The sequence below is a fragment of the Indicator indicator genome, chromosome 30, assembly GCF_027791375.1.
Source record: "Indicator indicator isolate 239-I01 chromosome 30, UM_Iind_1.1, whole genome shotgun sequence".
NCBI classification, from domain to species: Eukaryota; Metazoa; Chordata; class Aves; order Piciformes; family Indicatoridae; genus Indicator; species Indicator indicator.
The window spans coordinates 7,222,539-7,240,626 of NC_072039.1; the positions used below are offsets into that span (position 1 = coordinate 7,222,539).

Here is an 18,088-nt window from a genome sequence, read left to right on the forward strand (position 1 = left end):
ACACCGGAGCGGCTGAAGCACGCTCCAGGGACAACGACTTAGGCTGGTATCACCAATAGCCTCACAGCCCTGACTCGCAGTTCACACCGGGGACTGTCCCGAGGGCAGGGCGGCGCTGAGCAGAGCCGCGACCGGGTACGCCGGTGTCTGTGACGGAAGCGGAGGAGCGGCCGGTCGCCCGGCCCTACTGACAGGCAGTAGTGCAGACGACCCCGGCGGGGCGGGGAGCTGCAGACAGGCACCGCGAAGGGCAGCCCTGGCCCGGGCCCCGCCATATATAAGCGGCGCGGGGTCCTACAGGCGCGGTCCTGTCACGCTCGCACGGGGAGGAGGCTGAGGTGGCGATGGCGGATTTTGATCCTTACGACGATCGGGCCTACAGCAGCTTCGGCGGCGGCCGGGGGTGAGCCAGGAGGCTGGGCCGCTGGGGAGCGCCGAAGGCTCCCTTCGGAGCAATGAGGGAAGGAGGGAATGGCGCTGCGTGCCCACCGGGCCGGGCGAGGAGGGGGCGCGGTCGGGCAGGGCCCAGCCTGCCCCTTTCCCTGTGGAGATGGCGGGCGGGCACGGCGGGAGGGCGGGTGGAGAGAGGGACGGGGGGACGCTGTCTCGAGGAACCTTCTGAGCTCGTCTTGCTCCGCCACCTTTCCAGTTCTGGAAGACGGGGTTAAGCCCAGCGAGGCGCGGTTCCCTCCCGCTTTGTGAGGTTAAGAGGGGGCTGTGGTGTCCCAGGAGGGGGGTAGCGACCGTCCCGTTGCTACCGCGGGGTGAGTGCCGCAAGGTTTAGGGCCTGGCTGCTTGGGAACGCCGGGAAGGGGCGGGGAGGAGGGTGTCGCTGTGTTCCCGCCGGCCCGGAGGCGAGTGGAGGGGGGGATTTGGGGAAGTGCTGGGCCAGAGCCAAGGTAGGCCGTCAGGAGCTCCTGCAGGGACAGACCGGGAGATGGGAGGAGGGAGCTTCCCGTGAAGGACTGTAGAGAGACCCCTGTTCTGAAGAGACGCGCTTCGCACGGCCAGGTGCCCGGCGGCGAGGGGAGCGGCTGCGGCGGCCCCGAGAGCGGGCAGCGTGGTGATGCCTGCAGCGGGGAGGAAAACGGAGGGCTTTGTGGTGCCTTCGGTCGAGGAGGGCTATGAGCTGCCGTCCCGCATTATCCAGGGCTCCGGTGCCCGTTCCAAACCTTCGACCCTTAGGAATAGGGGTCCTCTCGTTTCTGTTTCATTGGTCGAGAGTGCATGTAGGCGAGCAGGTACAAAGACAATAAACAGCAATTTCGAAGTTTGTCTTAAATCTGGTTAGGTTGATGCAATTAGCAATTAACTGTTTTGAAGGTTGATGCCATCTAAGTTTCTGTGTGTGCTAAAATGAAACAGTAGGCATAAAACTACAAAATGAACAAGGTATGTTTCCTGATCAGCGGTGTTCTTTCCTGTTCCTGGAGTAATACGTCTTCCTCGTTTCAGACTGTTTAGACAGCAGGAGCTACAACTGAGGTTCTCGTGTCTTTGGAAACACTGGCACTTCAGCTCTGTAAGATTGCTTTATTCCTAGATACCCTTTGTGTCTAAAGAAGAGATGTGCCAGAACAGACACGATGTAGCCACTTACAATTCTGTTACGTTTTCTTCATTCTGTAGCAGACAACCTTGACAACAGCCTAAAGTGGCACTTGACACTGAATTCAAATGTTACTATACAGTCTGTCCTACCCAGTGTAGGCACATTCAGTGAAGTCCTAAAGTAAAAGTTAAAATGTTACTTCAGTGTTCAGATTTCAGCACTTAAACCTTCTCTCAGGTGTTTTTGTCAACTAAAGACAGCCTGCTGATTTGTAGATGCCTTTGCAGATGAGAAAATGTTCTTAATCAGAATGAGTTGTAGTTTTAAGCCTCAGATACTACTAATGAGTCCAACTTGTACTTTCATCTAATTTGTCATTATTGGTAAGTTACTAACAGCTAATTCTCAATTTCAGACCTTAACTGGTCTCTGTTTTGTATGAAGTCCTGTATATGTATGGCTGTTCCTGAAGGTTCTGATTAAAGAATCCCATGTGAACTCAGTGACTCCTACTCATTTTTAAGTGCTCTAAGAATAAGATTAGTGTCAACTCAACTAAGATATAGTAAATTTTGTGGAAATTGTATTTTGTATGACCTTCAGTTTGTATAGAGTGAGCACAAGATCTAAGTGTGACAGGTAGAGAACAGCCATGTGTAAATTCTAACATAATTTAAGATACTTGTGTTTCTCACATTGCTCCAGCTTATGGTAGAAAAGCAGCAGAATATGGCTGGTGTGATGGGACAAGGGTTTTGGTGCCCCTGAGATGCCTCGTAGTGCACTGATGAAGAGCTGAAGCATAATTCGGTACGCAAAGGCCACTTTGTTGCAGGTGAAGAACGTGCTGCTGACATTAATAACAAAAGGCTTACTATAAAAGCTCCTTGGTAAGGGGTTTGGGGCCCAAAATTTGACACAAAGCCCTGTAATTAAGCATACTGAGGCCTAGGTGAAACTCTGAACATCTATAAAGCCTCAAAGCTGATGGAAACTATCACTCCTAACTTGCTGGTAGGCTGTTTATTTAGGTGTGGCTTTAAGCACTGGACTTAATACTGGGCACGTTACTCAAAGGTTAAGATTCATCTGCTGCAGTGCTGAACAAGTGAAAATAGAGAGCTAGTCTCAATTCTGGCATTTTTGGGTCCTTACCCATTTAGTGTTACTAGATGTCTCCGAACTTTTAAGCTTGGGTAAGCTGTTTGTAGCTGTTGCTGTTTGCAGAGATGTACTGGATTGCTTGAATAAATTGGGTGTGTATTTAGAGTTGTGGTCTTGGAGACTCTCCACAAAACTTGCATCCTGCTGAGGCCTATGCTGCCTCTGGTAAAGCACGAAGGTTGGAATCCAGTCAGGCTGTTGTCTCTGTTGTGCAAAAAGATAAATGCTGAGCTATTGTTTCGATCCTTAGTGAAAGGCTGTTAAACTCAAATACTGGCTTTCAAGACATTCTTTGTTTCAAACTTATGATACATCTTGTTTTCTGGAGAGAATAACTAAGCTCTCTAAAAGAATAGCTTCAAAATTATAGTTTAGTTGTTCTGTCACCCCAATATGGCCTTACAATGTCATAAATTCAGCCCACTAAAAAGCAAGTCTCTCATAGAGGTGTTTGCTTCTGCATTTGCTAGAAGCAAGCTTTTTCTCTTCAGTTTTCTGCAAAGAAATCCAGTAGTTGCCTTTCAGATTCTCACATTATGATGACATAATTATTACCTAATTGTCTGAGCAAATTTTACACTAAGTGGGAAATGCAGATATTCATTAAACATTTTGATGTGACCCAGTTCACTTAGCTCAGATGTTTTTAATTATAGTTGACTTTTGTCCTATTTTGTTAAAAATGAGAGCATCTTTCCATCTCATTGTTTGGTTACTGAAGTCAGCCTTTTTTATTTCACTGCTTCAGTGTTGTAAAAACTGTAGGGAACTGTACAAAGTTTGGTTTTGTGTTGCTATACCTGGAAACTTGGTTTAGAACCTAGTTATTGACCATTCCTGTTTTTCAAATGGAGACTAAAGTAAGTACCCAATATATGGTTATATAATTGATATTTGAGACCTTAATGGATCAAATTAAAAAATGCTTGCTTTCTTGACTTAATATCAGTAGGGATTGCACAACAGGGCATGGATTTTCATACAGCACCCCGTGAAGTTCTGATTTGCTGTGATAGAAACAAGGTTTGTCTGTAACACAAAATTCTTTTGGGGATTGCTAACTTAAGGGTGTGGTTTCAGAAGTAGCTCAAATTGATCTGAGTGGAGGTTGCTGTTGAAAGCTGTAGTCTAGGCCCTTGTTCTCTTTTTCCTTCCCATGTTTGCACCATTGCTCTTTGCAGCTCTCCAGATCACCTTGTTGATCTGGCTGAGAATTCAACTTCAGGGCAATTTCTTCAGGTGGATCAGCTCACTGAGCCAGATGACTGGCAGGTCAGAGAACATGGTGAGATGGTGTAGAAGGGAATACTCCTTTTAGATTTAGCTGAAGCAAACTGATGTTCCTATAGAGCATGATGATCAAGGGTTTTGGCTATAAATTAAATTATGGTATTGTAATAGCTGTTTTTAAGGCCATAATTGAGAATTAAGGACAAAGGCATGGAACCAATTCTACATATTATGAAACTCCGCTTTCTTGGAGTTCTTTCTCAAGATTCCAGTCCTGTGACCACAGTACACACGCAGCACCCAACTGTAGGAGTGCAGTTCTCCAGTATGTTTTTGACTTGACCTATTAATGAGGCAAAGGCATATGAGGAATATTGTCCAAAATGCTGAAATTTGAACCTTGGTGGACACTAAGGATATGTAGGTTGTGACTCAAGTGTGTTTAGCAGCATGCTGATGGGGTCAGTGACAAATGACTCTTGCACAGAGCTGCTACCATAAAAAGGCACAAACAGCAGGTGAAGGGCACAAAACCCAGGCTTGCCTAGGAGAAGTTAAGGAGTCTTATTGAAGATGTCTGCTTTATCTGATTCATTAATAATATTTATTCTGGAATGAAAAGGGGGGAAGGGAAAGGGTACATTGCCAGGCAAATGGATTGTCTGGCTGTGTGCAGCCAGCCAGAATAAAAGGAGATAATAAAGTTATTTGGCCTTCTGTATTTCAGGTAGGACTCTGCAGAAATATAATTAGTCTGTGTCACACTAGCAAACTCTGGTCTGGTACAGTTTGTGTTCCACTGTGCTCTTAAATACACAGTGAGCCTCCTGGAAAGGGAGCAGGCTTGAAGCAAGCCCAGTGAGAGTAAGGCCTTGAAGAGAGCATGGGCAGAGCAGTAAGGAGGCAACTCGGGTAGAAGTCAGAGATTGCTTAGGTGGAGCAAATGGTGTTGGAACCAGTGACAGTGGCATCCTGTAGCCTGGAAATCCGGATCTGTAACATAAGGTCATCTTGTGCCCACAGTACACAGATCTTGCTGTCTGTAAAGGAGATAACAGCTCTAGAAGTCGACTCTACAGGAGATCCTTTAACAGGCAGATGTGTTGCATGTATGCAGTGGAGAATTTAGCTGGTACAGTCTAGTTTTTCAGCAAGCAATGCCAGTAGCCTAAAGTGAGGCTGAGGAGAAAAAACAGGGAGAAAGTTTACTTCAGTCTGTGATTGTGTTATCAGTTCAATTCAAAGCATTTCAGTCTGGTTATCTGACAATTATGGCAATAATTTTAGAGTTAGAGGAAGATGTTTCTGTTAGGCTAAATGCTGCTGAAGTAATTTTAGATGGAATGGCTGTTGATAATAAACTATTTAGTTGAATAAACATTGGATCCAGCTTAATTTCTAGGTAATGCCTGTGTCATGTAAGCATTTATTTACTGCTATAAATTAAGATTAATTTTTGTCTAGGATGTTTCTGGGTTTGCTTTTTTTCAAGAAGTGACGCTTTTCAGTAGGGGACAGTAGTGATAACCTTATGTTGGTTTTCTTAATGGATTATGGGATGAGAGAATTTTACTTATTTTATTACTGAGTTCACCTGTAATGTAGTTAAATATTCACAGAGTGGCTTAGGTTGGAGGGGACCTTAGAGATCATGTACTCCAACCTCCCTGCCATGGGCAGGGATGCCTTTCAACTAGACTTGCTTGCTCAAGGCCTCATCCAACCTGGCCATGAGCACCCACAGGGAGGAGGCAGCCACAACCTCCCTGGGCAGCCTATTCCAGAGTCTCACTACCTTCATACTGAAGAACTTCCTCCTATGACCCATCTAAACCTACTCTCCCTCATCTTAAAACCATTCGCCCTTGCCCTGTTGATAGACATCCTTATGAAAAGTCCCTCTCCAGCCTTTGTGTAGCTTCCCTTCAGGTATTGGAAGGCAGCTCTAAGATCCCCCTGAAGTCTTCTCTGGGCTGAAAACCCCCAGCTCCCTCAGCTTATTTGTTTTGCCACTGAAGTACTAGAGATGAGGTGGCCACTAGTGGAGGTGGCAGGTACAGGCAAAGGGATAGAAAAACTAATCCAAGTTGTGGGAAAAATCCACTCCCAAGAAGTCACTTGAGCAGTGCTTTGTCCTATATTCTCAGCTGTGTTGGCAGTCAAGTTCCAGAGACACTTTTTGTTTTGTTGACAGGTCTCGTGGTGGTGGCCTTGGTACTCGCAAACAGAAAGAGCTGCCAACAGAACCCCCTTTCACAGCATATGTGGGAAATCTCCCCTTCAACACTGTTCAAGGTGACATAGATGCCATCTTCAAGGATCTCAGCGTAAGGAGTGTACGACTAGTCAGAGACAAGGAAACGGACAAATTTAAAGGTGAGTGTTGAGAGTTGGTTTAGTTGTAGATGGCTCAACGGTGGGAGAAAGTAAGTGCTTCCAAAGTCACTTTATTGGGGAATTTCAGTCTGCTCTAAAGTGCAATTAGCACTGTTGAGCTGTGTGTTTCTTGTGTTGATTTATGCAAGTTTCTCATTCACTACCGAGTAAACATCTTGTTTGAATGAGATTCGTTGTTACTTCCAGCATCTTAAAGTACAGACTTAACCTGAGTGACAAGAGTCAATATTTGCCCTGTCATAAAAGGACTTTCTCAAACTGTTTGTCTTGCATGATCTCTAACAAGGCTGAAGTGTCTGACCCTCTTAAGATCCATGACCTTAAGTGTTTAGTGCTTACATGATCTTTAGTTCAGAAGACTCCCAGAGCTTCAGCTCTACTTTTTTCAGCAGACAGGGAGAAAAAGCAAGTAGACAAGCCATTCACACAGTTGTTTCAGAGGATGCAAATCTGATTTCCATTGGAATTGGCCAGTGGAAAGGGAATATGTTTGCAAATTTTAGGGAGGGGGAAGAAGGCTAAACTCTTAACAGGGGGTCTTAGAAAAGAAATTCACCAAAGGATGTGATTGCAAAATCAGAGTGCTGGCCAAGCAGGTACTTCAGCTTCTTGTTTAACTAATTAGTAACTAAATGTCACTATGCAGCTAAATAACTGTCTAGGGGCACAGAGCAAATCTAAGCTGTAATGAGAGCCCTTTGCTAAAAGGAATTCATTGGGCTCTTGGTGTAGTGCACATACAGTTCTGCCTCAAGACTTGTCCCCATCATCAAGAGGCAGAGGTAAATACATTCATCATTAATGGTGTCTGATTCCTGAGTTGTCTACATCCTGCACTTACCAGATCACAGCTGATGTTTGAAGGAGAAGGGAGGCTGTTAGCAGATATGCAGGAAGAGCAGCTTCTTACAGAGGCCTTATAAAGTGCTGGTATTAACTTCTTCTTACAGGATTTTGTTACGTAGAGTTCGATGAGGTGGAATCACTCAAGGAAGCTCTTACATATGATGGTGCAGTAAGTACACTTGCAGTTGCTTTGTGAAATAAAAAAAGTCTCAAAATTCCTTGGCAGCCCATATGATAAATTCTGAAGTGATTCTCCCCTCTGTTTAACAGCTTTTGGGTGACCGGTCACTCCGAGTGGACATAGCAGAAGGCAGAAAACAGGATAAAGGTGGCTTTGGCTTCAGAAAAGGGGGGCCTGATGACAGAGGTGACTTCCATTTTTCTAACTAGCTTCTTCAATGTAGTGGTTGTAGCTGTGACTTCTGGTGCTAACTAATGCTGAGATAAGGCATGCAGATGATATAAGAAGGAAATGTTTCATACATGTACACACGTTTCTAACCTAGCTGCTGCTGCTCCTGACGTGTCTGGTATTTAGATGTGCTTTGTGTCCAAAAGCTGAATGTTGTCACTTCTAGCCCAGGAAGTGAGACCAATACCCCTGGTAATGTACAGTGTCTTGCAGAGGACAATCATAAGCCCAACAGTCTGATCTGCTACTATTTTAATATGACATAAGAAAAGTGAGTAAACACAAGGAGACAAATACTTATTTTAGACTATCTCCTGTTCCAGGGTAAAAGAGGCTTTGTTTAGCTGAAGTAGACTCACTGAAGGTCTCCATTGAATGTGTGTTAAAGAAACCTTTCTGACCACTTATTCTTGATTAAGCTCAAGTGACCTTCTGTATCTGTGCAATGGAATTCAGTAGTACTGAAAGAAAAGGATTTTTCAGCAACATAACTTTGGATGTTGAAGGACTGAAACTTTGGTGTCCCCTTTATCAGTCTTTCCCGGAGTTTCAGACCTGAACACAATTGTGGCTTTTTTCCTAGGAATGGGAGGAGGTTCCAGAGAGTCCAGAGGAGGTGGATGGGATTCCAGAGATGACTTCAATTCTGGTATCAGTATTAACACTTACACAGACAGGCAGCCTAAAAGGCACAGAAATGTTCTCATTTCATGTCAGCTACATTTGTCCCTGTTACTGTTTTAATTGAGTCTTCTGTATTCAACTTTGAACATCCTGCAGCTGCAGTGGGATTCTTCAGGGGGAATCTCCCTTTGCTTAATAACAGAGGGAAGAGTCTTGCTTGTAAATTTTATTAAACAGTCCTAAATGATATAATACTTGTCTAGATGCAGCCTGTGGTGTCCAGGTCTTTAAGCATTTCTCAAATGTGGCCAAGTACATTTCTGAATAGTAGCAGAAACAGACAGTTCCTATGGAAAAGCTGAGAATGTATTCTTTCAGAGCAGAGGCTTTCACTTTCCTAAGGAGATGGGACATAATGATGTGTATCCTTGAAGCATCTGACCTCTCGAAAAATGTGTTCCAATGCACCTTCAAATGCCAAATGTGCCTAAACCTTTAGACTTTTTACAGTAATGCAAGTTACAGCACATGACTGAGCTTGCTGAGTGGAAGGTAATAATGGAGCCACTGGGTTTGCTCTTGACTTCCATTCAGCTTCTAGCTATTAGAATCCAAAGTGATATTAACACTATTGCTGTTGTCCTCTGAAATTGTGGGTTTGGTCCATTTTCTGCTGGGGAGATGCTGGCAAGTGCAATTCTGCAATGTCTGGTCTCTGCTTGAGTGGAATGGACAGAGGAGGAGTGGTTACCAAGAGTGCCTTTGCCACTAGCATGAGACTGAAGCATGGTGCTGGAGAGAAGAGGCTTGCTACAGCGTTGTGCTCAACCTGCCTGGTTGTCATAGCTTTATAGCTTCAGCATCAGCTTCTGCAAGTGTGGATGAATTTCAGCTTGAGAGGCTGGATGAGTGATTGTGAGCCAGAAGGTTAGCATTTTAAGGCTTAGCTGCTACAGAAGCTTTTCCTCTCAGGTTGTACAGCCTTGCTCTGGATCAAGACTTTAAAGATGGTTGTTTGGCACTGAAGTAAGTAATGGACAGTTCTGCAACTCTGCCAAATACTGAAGGAAAATCTCAGATGGGAATAAAACAACTTTCTCTTCCAGTCAGCTTCTGAAAAACTGAGTGTGTTCCCCTTAGGTGTGCTTTTAGCCTGAAGAGTCCTCCTCCCATTGAATGCAGGGGGCTGGAAGAGATCCTGTAGGGTAATCACTGGTACATACTGGAACTGTGGTCAACAACAGATAGTTCTTGATGATTTCGATGGATAAACTGAAGAAATGCAATTAGCTTCATATTTAAAGTATGAATTGTTTTTTTTTCAGTCTAGTAAATGCCTTGTCAGTTTACAGTACAACTAAAGCCTTGGGGTTTTGCTGTTCTCCAAAGGCTCTGTTTTCCAAGAACTAGACACTTCACTACCCCCTTGCTGTTCTCCCATTTGCTCTGCTCCTGCAGCCTTCATGCTCAGGCTGTAGCCAGTGTGATCGATTATCTGGCTACAGAAGTATTCCCTGAGCACTTCTACTGGTGTCTCTGAATTCAGCTAATGGTGTTAACAGACTGAAGTTGCAGCTGAAGCTCATATTTTAATCTCACTTGATGAGCCAGTCTCCAGCACTCCAGTAAGCTTCTTGGTGGACAAAGCAGTTTCTGCCTTTGGCAGAGTCTGCTTGGTTTCAAATGGAATCTGTATGAACCTGTTAGATCTGCGCAGCATACTGCCTTATGGACAAAGGCTTTCAGTGCATCCTCTTGGATTGACAGCAATGACTTGCAAGGTTTTCCAAGATAAAAATCTAGATGAAAAGCATTGCCAAATGTGCTCTTCAAACTCATTGTCTTTCACCTTCAGGATTCAAAGATGATGACTTCTTGGGAGGCCGGGGTAGAGGGACCCGCCCTGGAGACCGGCGACCCCCAGGTGCCTCCATGGGAAGTGGTGGCACTGGCCGCTTCAGAGATGGGCCTCCCCTTCGTGGGTCTTCCATGGACTTCAGAGAGCCAACAGAAGGTAAACTCTTTATATCCCCTCTTGACAGCTGGACTCCATCTTAGAGGTCTTCTCCAACCAAGACAATTCTATGGTTCTATAACCGAGATGATTCTGTAATTGAGTCTTCACGAAGGAGACTTGTTTCTTTGGTGGGTTAAAACTGCTCCCCCTGCCAGACAGCTCTTAAAACCTGAATGATTTTTCTTCCAGAGGAAAGAGCACAGCGACCCCGACTTCAGCTCAAACCTCGAACAGTTGCTACTCCCCTCAATCAAGTAGCCAACCCCAACTCTGCTATCTTCGGTGGAGCCAAGCCCCGAGAGGAAGTAGTAAAAGAGCATGACTGAGTTTGGGGTTGAGAGGGAATGGGGAGGCGGGAGAAAAAGCAAGACAGTACAGAGTGACTAGCTCTGCTGGAATGTCAACCCTGCAGTTTACCATTCCTACCATCGGGTATTTGTCCTCTTTGAAACTGAAAATACAGAGCTTGTGAATGCATGTCAGCTGTTAACAAGTGGTTTTTAGTACGTTCTTGGCTTTGCTGTATCTAGTGCCCGCTTTGTGCTGAGTTGCCCTCTTCTGTTTCCTTCCAAGCAGCACACTTGCCAGTAGATAAGGCAGTGTAGCTGCTTCCACGAGTGTGGAGGTCTCTGGACACAGGTGCTGCTTCACTTCTTCCTTTCTGGGTTTGTTTTACTTTAGAAGCACAGGTTAGACTTAGTTACTTCCCTGTATTGTTTTGTTTTGCTTCCTCAGTGCTCCTCTTCTGACCTGCATGTCTCGTTCTGTATTGCTGTGGCTCTGAAGAGGAAAACTGGAGAGTCCAGATGAGTTGAACAGAGAAATTTACAGTTCTAACCAAGTAGTGAAATACCATTTCTGACAACTGGTGATGGTGTTACTGGATGCAGCAGAGCCTCTGGTAAAACCAAGGGGACTGCTGCCCTTTCGCACAGGCTGCCAAGAAGTATCAATTTAATAGATGGAAATAAAATTGGCTAACACGGGGCCTGGTGAGTAGGTGGTAGAATCACAATGGGTAAAGCATCTGCCAGCAGACTCTTGCTGGTGGCTCTTGACATGGAAATGGTATGGTACTACACCTCTGCTCAAGGTTAGTCCTGCAAAACTGTGCCTCTTTGAGCACAACAGCTCACTGGCTCTTTCTGCTTACTTTTTTGGGTTTTACATGTTTGGGAAATTTTTAAATGAAGTTTCTACAAATAAAAATGGACTTTTTTATTTTTGTTTAAGGAGTATATACTTTGCCATGCAGTATGTAATCATCGTTAGCCCTTTGTATTTCTTTGCCCAGTGGTGTACAGTTTTAAGACCTCTGCTTTCAAAATAACTTGAAAATGGGCAGATTAGAAATCATTCTGCTATAGATTCTCTTCATGTAGAAGTTTGAGTAAAAAGCATCTCTGACTGCTGCATCTCTCTTCACTTGAAATGTTACTTATCAGTGTTGTTGGGAGGTGGGAGGTGAGGCTGGAGCGAAAGGAGAGAGACCATTAATGTTTTAAAACCACAACCTGAATCTACAACACTGAAGTGTGGATGTGTCCAGTGCATGAGAGACACTTGGGCCCCTAATGCTAGTGCTGACAGCTTTCAGATAAAACAGCTGGCACACCAGAGTGCTTGCAAGAGGAGTTTGGAAGCATGGCTGCTTCACTGCCAGCGTCACTGGCTCGTGGTGAATTCCTTCCCTAAAGGTACCTTTAATGTCAGAGTCCCAGCAATTTCCAGAACTACTCTTTTCCTTCCTTCTGCTGCCTGTCACTTAATCTGCTTCTGAGATAAGAACCATTTGTCTAACACTAATACTTAAGACAGACATGCATTTGTGTGGTTGTATTCCAAACCAATAATTGACCTATTTACATCTTCAATGTGGAAAAGATTTTTAAGAACAAATTCCCCATCTAAAAACTCACCTCTAGTCACAACTGTTGACTTTTAAATGTAAAAACAAAACCAAGAAAAAAAAAAAAAGGAAAAAAAAAAATTCCAAACACTTAACACATTCTGCTTCGTAACAAAAGAAATTTATGGATATGGTATTTTGTGAATGATCTTTTAAATAAAAGAAAACATTAAGTAATAATTTAACATTGGTCTTTATTGAGTCTGCTATAGCATGGTTTCTTTTTCTTCTCCCTCACCCCCTCCTCAGTTTTCAAACATTGTGTTCAATTTGGAAACTTGCTTCCTTAAATTTATTGGGGCAGCAGCACCAGACCCATTCTTACACCAGTAAGGGGGAGGAGGAAAAGATAAAGGGGAGGAAACTAATCTAAAGAATTGCTGGAACATGCAGGACAGGGTGAAGGGAAAGTTCTGTCCAAGTGAGTCCAAGTTCTTTGTCCTATGGCTCCAGTATAACTTCAGTCACCTGGCTGAGGCTGCCAGGCAGAATTCAGCTGTGCTGTAGCTTGAAGGTCACAGCTGCTTGTGCTGTTTCCTGAAGGTGGATTGTGCAGCCCTCTGCCCGGAATACTCTGCCTGGTCCAGGGCAAAAACATCACCACCTCTTGAGTGATGATCAGTTTAATGTGGAGTCTTTGTGGTAGGACAAAGTAAACATCAGCTTGCTGCTGTCTTGCCCAATTTCTCCCTTTCTCAGCTGCCCTGTTTCCCGCTAAACATAACTGTCACTGAGGCTGCTGCCCTGTCTTTGAAGTGTGAGAGCCAGGTTTTTATCGAGGAAATGAGCCCTGACCTTCCTGCTGGTTTTAGTGCATGAAAGGATGGGAGGTGTTCCTCCCAGTTACTCAGTCTGCTCTTCAGACCTGCTGCAGGGACAGCTTGAGCAGAGAATTCAAATCCTGCTCGGAAGCCCCTTGCTCCTGGCTGGCTTTAGATGAGCAATAGCTGCAGTTCACCATGTCAGAGCTGGGCTGGCTAGGTGAGATTGTGCTCTTCAGCTGCTGCCACGAGGCTTGCTCAGAGCTGGCCTTTCAAACCTGGCAGTGGAAGCAATAATTTCATCACTGTATGGAGGAAAGTAACACTGATTGGTGAGAAAGCCAGAGAGATGGGGAATGGCTCAGCTTGCTCTCTAAATATTTTTCTACATCTGCTTACCTTTTGTCAAGGATTTCCTACTAGTGAGTGCAGTCTAATCCAAATATTTATTTAGTAGCTCTTTGTGTACCAACATTAATGTACCTCCTGGTTGCTTTAAAGCATTTTGCTTCCCATATAGTTTAGGGTCAGGCTCCTCCAGTCCCTTTTCCTTTCCCCTTTTAAAACATTTTCCCATGCAGAGCCATGTCAAACTAGCTTGGGTCAACAGCTGACAAAACTGTATTTAATATATGGAAGTGGCATTTAAGTTTTGTAGGAGGTAACAAGATTATTTTTAGTCCATCCCACCAGTAGAAAGCAGTTAAGGTTTAATCTGTAGTGCTTAATTTTACTCACAGCTTAAAGCTAAGCCTGGCATGGCAAAGCCTAGACCAAGGAGGTTACTAGCAGTGGCAACATGGATAATTGTGGCTGTTGTTCTCACCAAGTTATTTCTAGTAGCTGTGCAGAAATTTCTTCAAGCTTGAACTTAAATAACTGAAGTGAGGAACACAGCAGACAGGTTTTGGAACTGAAATTGGATTTGCTTTGCTGCTGTAGAAAGTGCTTTGTTGTGTTTCTCCAGTTGGGTTGCAGTGGGGAAGGCTGGTGTGGTTTCTCTGGCAGGGCTGTGGGCCAACACAGGAGTAAGCAATGTGCATCTAATGTGCTGCAAAACTCCACTGGTGACCAGCAGAAAATAAACCCCACTGTGCTCCCAAGCCCAGGAGTGATTCTGGGAGAGCTAATCCCAGTCCTCAGATGGCAGCAGCCCAGAGCTGGCACGGGTGTGCTGCCAGCTCACTGGACCATGCAGGTCTGACAGCATCTGAGGGGCTCTTTGGGCTTGTGCTCATGGATGTTGTTCTGATGGCTGAAGAAAGAGGTGCAGGAGCAGTTGCATACTGAAATGATGGGCTGCTAAAAGAGTCAAGTTCAATTTATGCCCTTGGGAGTGGCTTACCTGTCTTCCTAGAGGACCAACAAGGTATTAACCTACTACTGAGATGCACTGGCACTACTAAGTCTCCAGTGATGACCATGAGTGGTGACCATGAGTGGCTGAAGTTCTGCTGGTTGTGACAGAGTGAACGTGGCTGAGACTTGCTGTCCCAGGGCAATTTTGGATGATGCTGATATTTTCCACTTTGTCTTCTGGGTTCTATTACAGTTTCAATCCTGACTTTAGCACATAGTAAAGTGGGAGTCTTTGCTACCTGTAGTGCTAGCTGCTGGCTTGTCTTCAGAAAAGATGAGAAAATAGTGACAATTTTAGAGCAAATCCTGCAGGATTGCAGGCCCTCCTTTTTGTAGGAAAGGTTTCACCCTAAAGCCAGCTCATTTTGAAGTGCTTGTGTGAGCCCTTCATCACCTATAGCAACCTGCAGAGCAGCCCATGGCTGGCTGACGGCTGTGAGCAGAGCAGTTTGGAGTGACAGTTCTCCAGGGCTCCCCCTGGTCACCCAGAGTGTGTTCTGGCCAAGGGCTGCATGTCCAAGCAGTGCAGTAGATAGATCAGGGGTAGAGCTCTGCTTTCCCACACCAACCTCTGTGTGGAAGCAGTTCTGGTGGTTGTATTCCTGCTGGCTTTCAGCAAGGACCTGGGTGATGAGCTCTTAGCTGCCAGCATCTGTAAATCTGTGTGCAGCTTCTGGGTTACATTCTGCTGGTTTCTGTGATTTGCTACCACACAAGAACAAAGGCCCTGAAGGGATTGGGCTGGTGGTGCATCCTGGCACATTCTAGGTTGCTTTGTGGTTGTCAAGGGCACTGCTCTGGACCGGATTCTTGGGGTGAAATTTCATAGGTGATGCTTGTCCTGCATTCTCAGAAAGGGGAGGTTCTGTGGCTGAAGGGGAATCTGGTTTCCAGCTGAGACTGGAATTTTCCAATCTGGTAGCTGAATCCCTTCTCTCAAATGCCACTTATCCCCCTGCAGGGTTGCAAGGAATCAAGTTTGTTTGGAGTGGCAGAAGGCCATCTTTCATTGGGTGCATCAGTTTCAGCAGGTCATCTGCAGCTTGTTCTGTTGTTTGTGGTACCACTCACTGCAGCAGTGTTACACTGGACCCATCAGAAGCATTTAGAAAGGTGCCAGCAGATCCTTGGACCCTGCTTTCTGAAAGGATTTAACCCTTCAGTGCCAAGACACTTGGCTCTCAGGCCTGATGCACCTTAGTAACAGCAATAGCTTGATGTCATTTTATGCTGGGGACTAACTGGAGAAACAGCACCAAAGCTGTAGGTGCAGAGCTTGCACTTCTGCTGTGCATTAGGGACTGCAGGGAAGCTTTGCTGCTTCCTCCCCATGCCTGCTCACTTCACCCCAGAGCTGAGATGGGCACAAGAAGCAGATCAGGTCCTGGTTGCACATGCAGTGTCACTGTGTGTGTACTGTGTCACTGTCATTAGGTCTAAGCTCACATTCCTCAACCTCACTGTAGCTGTTTGGGTGACTAAATCTAAAGCATTTTCTGGTTTCCTTTCCCATGGCTACAAGGACACTGCTGGGTGACATTTGCCTGCTCACCAGCAGCTTCATCATTGGCTTCCCTCATTTCTGCCCCCTTTGCAGCCAAGGCCATCCAGGGGCTTTAAGGACTTTCAGCACTGTTACAGGGACAGCCTGCTTACCTGTAAGCTCACAAATCCTCATGTAAAGCTCTAGAGTACCCCAGGGTTGATGTTTTGGGTATGTTGTTGCTGGGAATGCTGCCACCACCTTTCTGCCCAGTAGATTTCAGCCAGGTTAGTGTTCCCCATGGTAGGGATTTGCTTCCTGCCATGAGGTTGTTCTGTTTGTGTCACTGTGCTCCCGAGATCTGCCTCTTTCTTTTAAATAAACCAAAAAAAAAAAAATTTAAAACAAAAGATCACTAAGTACCTCTCTAAACCCCTGCCAAATCTGTACTGTACTGGATCTGTATCATTTGTATTGCTGTATAAAAAAAAATTAATAATAATAAAAATTCAAATAAAAGCCTTCAAACCTTCCAGGGTTTTGTGTTCACGATTCAGAAGTATGGTGTCTCCAAAGACGACCTAAGCAGGATGAGAGTGGGAAGAAGCTTTGCAGTGCCCTAGGGGTGTAAGAGGATCGATCATTGCAAACGGAGCACCCAGGAATCGTAGCTGTGAGCTGTCTTTCCTTCCACTGGGTGGTAGCAGCAAGTGTCTTCAGCTGTAAGGCTTTCGGTTTCAGCTGGGGGAGATCAGGCTTGCGGTGGGGCGTGCAGCTGGGGCTGGGAGGAGGTGGCACTTCCCCTTTGCCTGGGGAAATGCTTCACGCAGCCACAGCCCAGAGGAAAGCCGTTTCTTGGTCTGCACGAGAACGTGCATCTGCTACTTCAGCATGGCACAAAACTTCCTCCAAGATGTGGCTTTTAGTAAAGCCCCCAGGAGAACTTGGCCAAGCAGGTTGGGATGAGAGGTGTGCTTAAGTCCCAGAGCAAAGGGAATCTGAATGCTGACCTGCAAGGTAGGCAGCACTCGACTCCGAAGGCTTATGAGCTCTGGGAGAAAGAGGTTGTTGGAGCTCAGAAACCTCTCTTCCACACTTCCATCACTGGATGTGTTTCTGCAGCAAGGCCAGGTTTAGAAGCTGCATTGATTTCTGATCCTGCTGATTTCTGACCAGCTTGAGTCATAACACCTGGTTGAAGCAAACCCAGCTGAGCTTTGAGCAGACCCCACCTTTATCTAAAAGGATGTAAACTGACCTCCCCACCCCCCCCACCCCCCCACCCCGGCCATTTAGGCTTCCAGCCACAGCAGGTGAGATGGATAGGGTGGAAGCTGGGTTCTCACAACCTCTCTGGGCCCAAAGAGCTTTCTCTACAGCTGTTTAGCTGTGTTTCAAAGAGAGAAAAAGAGGGTTTAGTTAGCTGGTCAGACTGACTGAAGGAGTAGGTGCTAGGGGGGAAACAAAACCCAGCCAAAATGGGTAAGTCCCTCCCCAGCCTTCCTGTAGGTCTCCTTCAGATATTGAAATGCAGCTGTAAGGTCACCCTGGAGCCTTCTCTTCTCCAGGCTGAACAGCCTTGATTCTTTCAGTCTGTCATCCATAAGAGAGGTAGAGAGGTGCTCCAGCTCATCTTTGTGGCCTTCCTCTGGACCCATCAGGTCTGGTTTACAGCTACTGTAAGGGGGCTTGAAGCCAGTAGATAACTTCCTCATTATTCATAAACCCACCTCATTCTATTCAAACACAAAAAAAAAAGGAACTAGTTTGGTTTGGGTTTTTTTTTTTAAGAGCACAGTCAAATTGTGTCTGATGTCTGCAAGCTGCCAACGCTGGAGCCTGAGGAATGGTTTTCCAGACAAGAGCTCCATGTTTGGTCTCTAGAAACAGCAACCTCAGGCTGCCTTTGAGACTTGGAATCCTCTCTTCTCTAAGAACTAAGAGAAGACTTGCTTGCTTTATCTGCTATATGAGTTTGTACAGGCAGCATCTGCTGCTTCCAGCCTGCAGTGTTCAGTCCTGCGAAGGCTCTTTGCTTAAGAGGCTACCTGAAAGTTTTGGGGGCACCAGCCCCACCTGAACTCCAGGGCAGCTTGGGAAGGGTCCTTGGCAGCCTGCACAGTCCCTCTGGTGAGCCAGCAAGGGGCTGGCTGGCCGAGTGGCGGATGTTGGGGTTAGTGATTCAGATGATGACAGGAAACCAGCAGCTGGCTAAGAGAGCCCTGGAGGAACCAGCTCCAGCGTCGGTGGCTGCGGCCGTGAGGGGCAGGAGGAGATGGGACAGAGGCGGGAGAGAGGCTGAGGCTGTGGCTAAGGTGAGAGAGGGAGGGATGA

General features: G+C 45.7%; 1 protein-coding gene across 4 annotated transcripts; it reads left to right on the forward strand.

Annotated features, from left to right (window-relative positions):
• The first annotated feature begins 318 nt into the window (after positions 1–318).
• On the forward strand, positions 319–12,280 carry EIF4H (eukaryotic translation initiation factor 4H). Of its 4 annotated transcripts, XR_008489397.1 has the most exons (8): positions 319–403; positions 6,141–6,322; positions 7,294–7,358; positions 7,460–7,556; positions 8,185–8,250; positions 10,081–10,239; positions 10,432–10,674; positions 10,978–10,987. XR_008489397.1 is itself a non-coding variant. In XM_054394498.1 (7 exons), the coding sequence occupies exons 1-7, from the start codon at positions 345–347 to the stop codon at positions 10,566–10,568; spliced, it is 762 nt and encodes a 253-aa protein (XP_054250473.1). In that variant the 5' UTR covers positions 319–344; the 3' UTR covers positions 10,569–12,280. The 4 variants fall into 4 exon arrangements, 3 of the variants coding, with proteins under 3 accessions (XP_054250473.1, XP_054250472.1, XP_054250474.1); XM_054394498.1 differs by having other exon boundaries at positions 8,185–8,256; positions 10,090–10,239; positions 10,432–12,280; XM_054394497.1 differs by having other exon boundaries at positions 10,432–12,280.
• Positions 12,281–18,088: the final 5,808 nt, after the last annotated feature.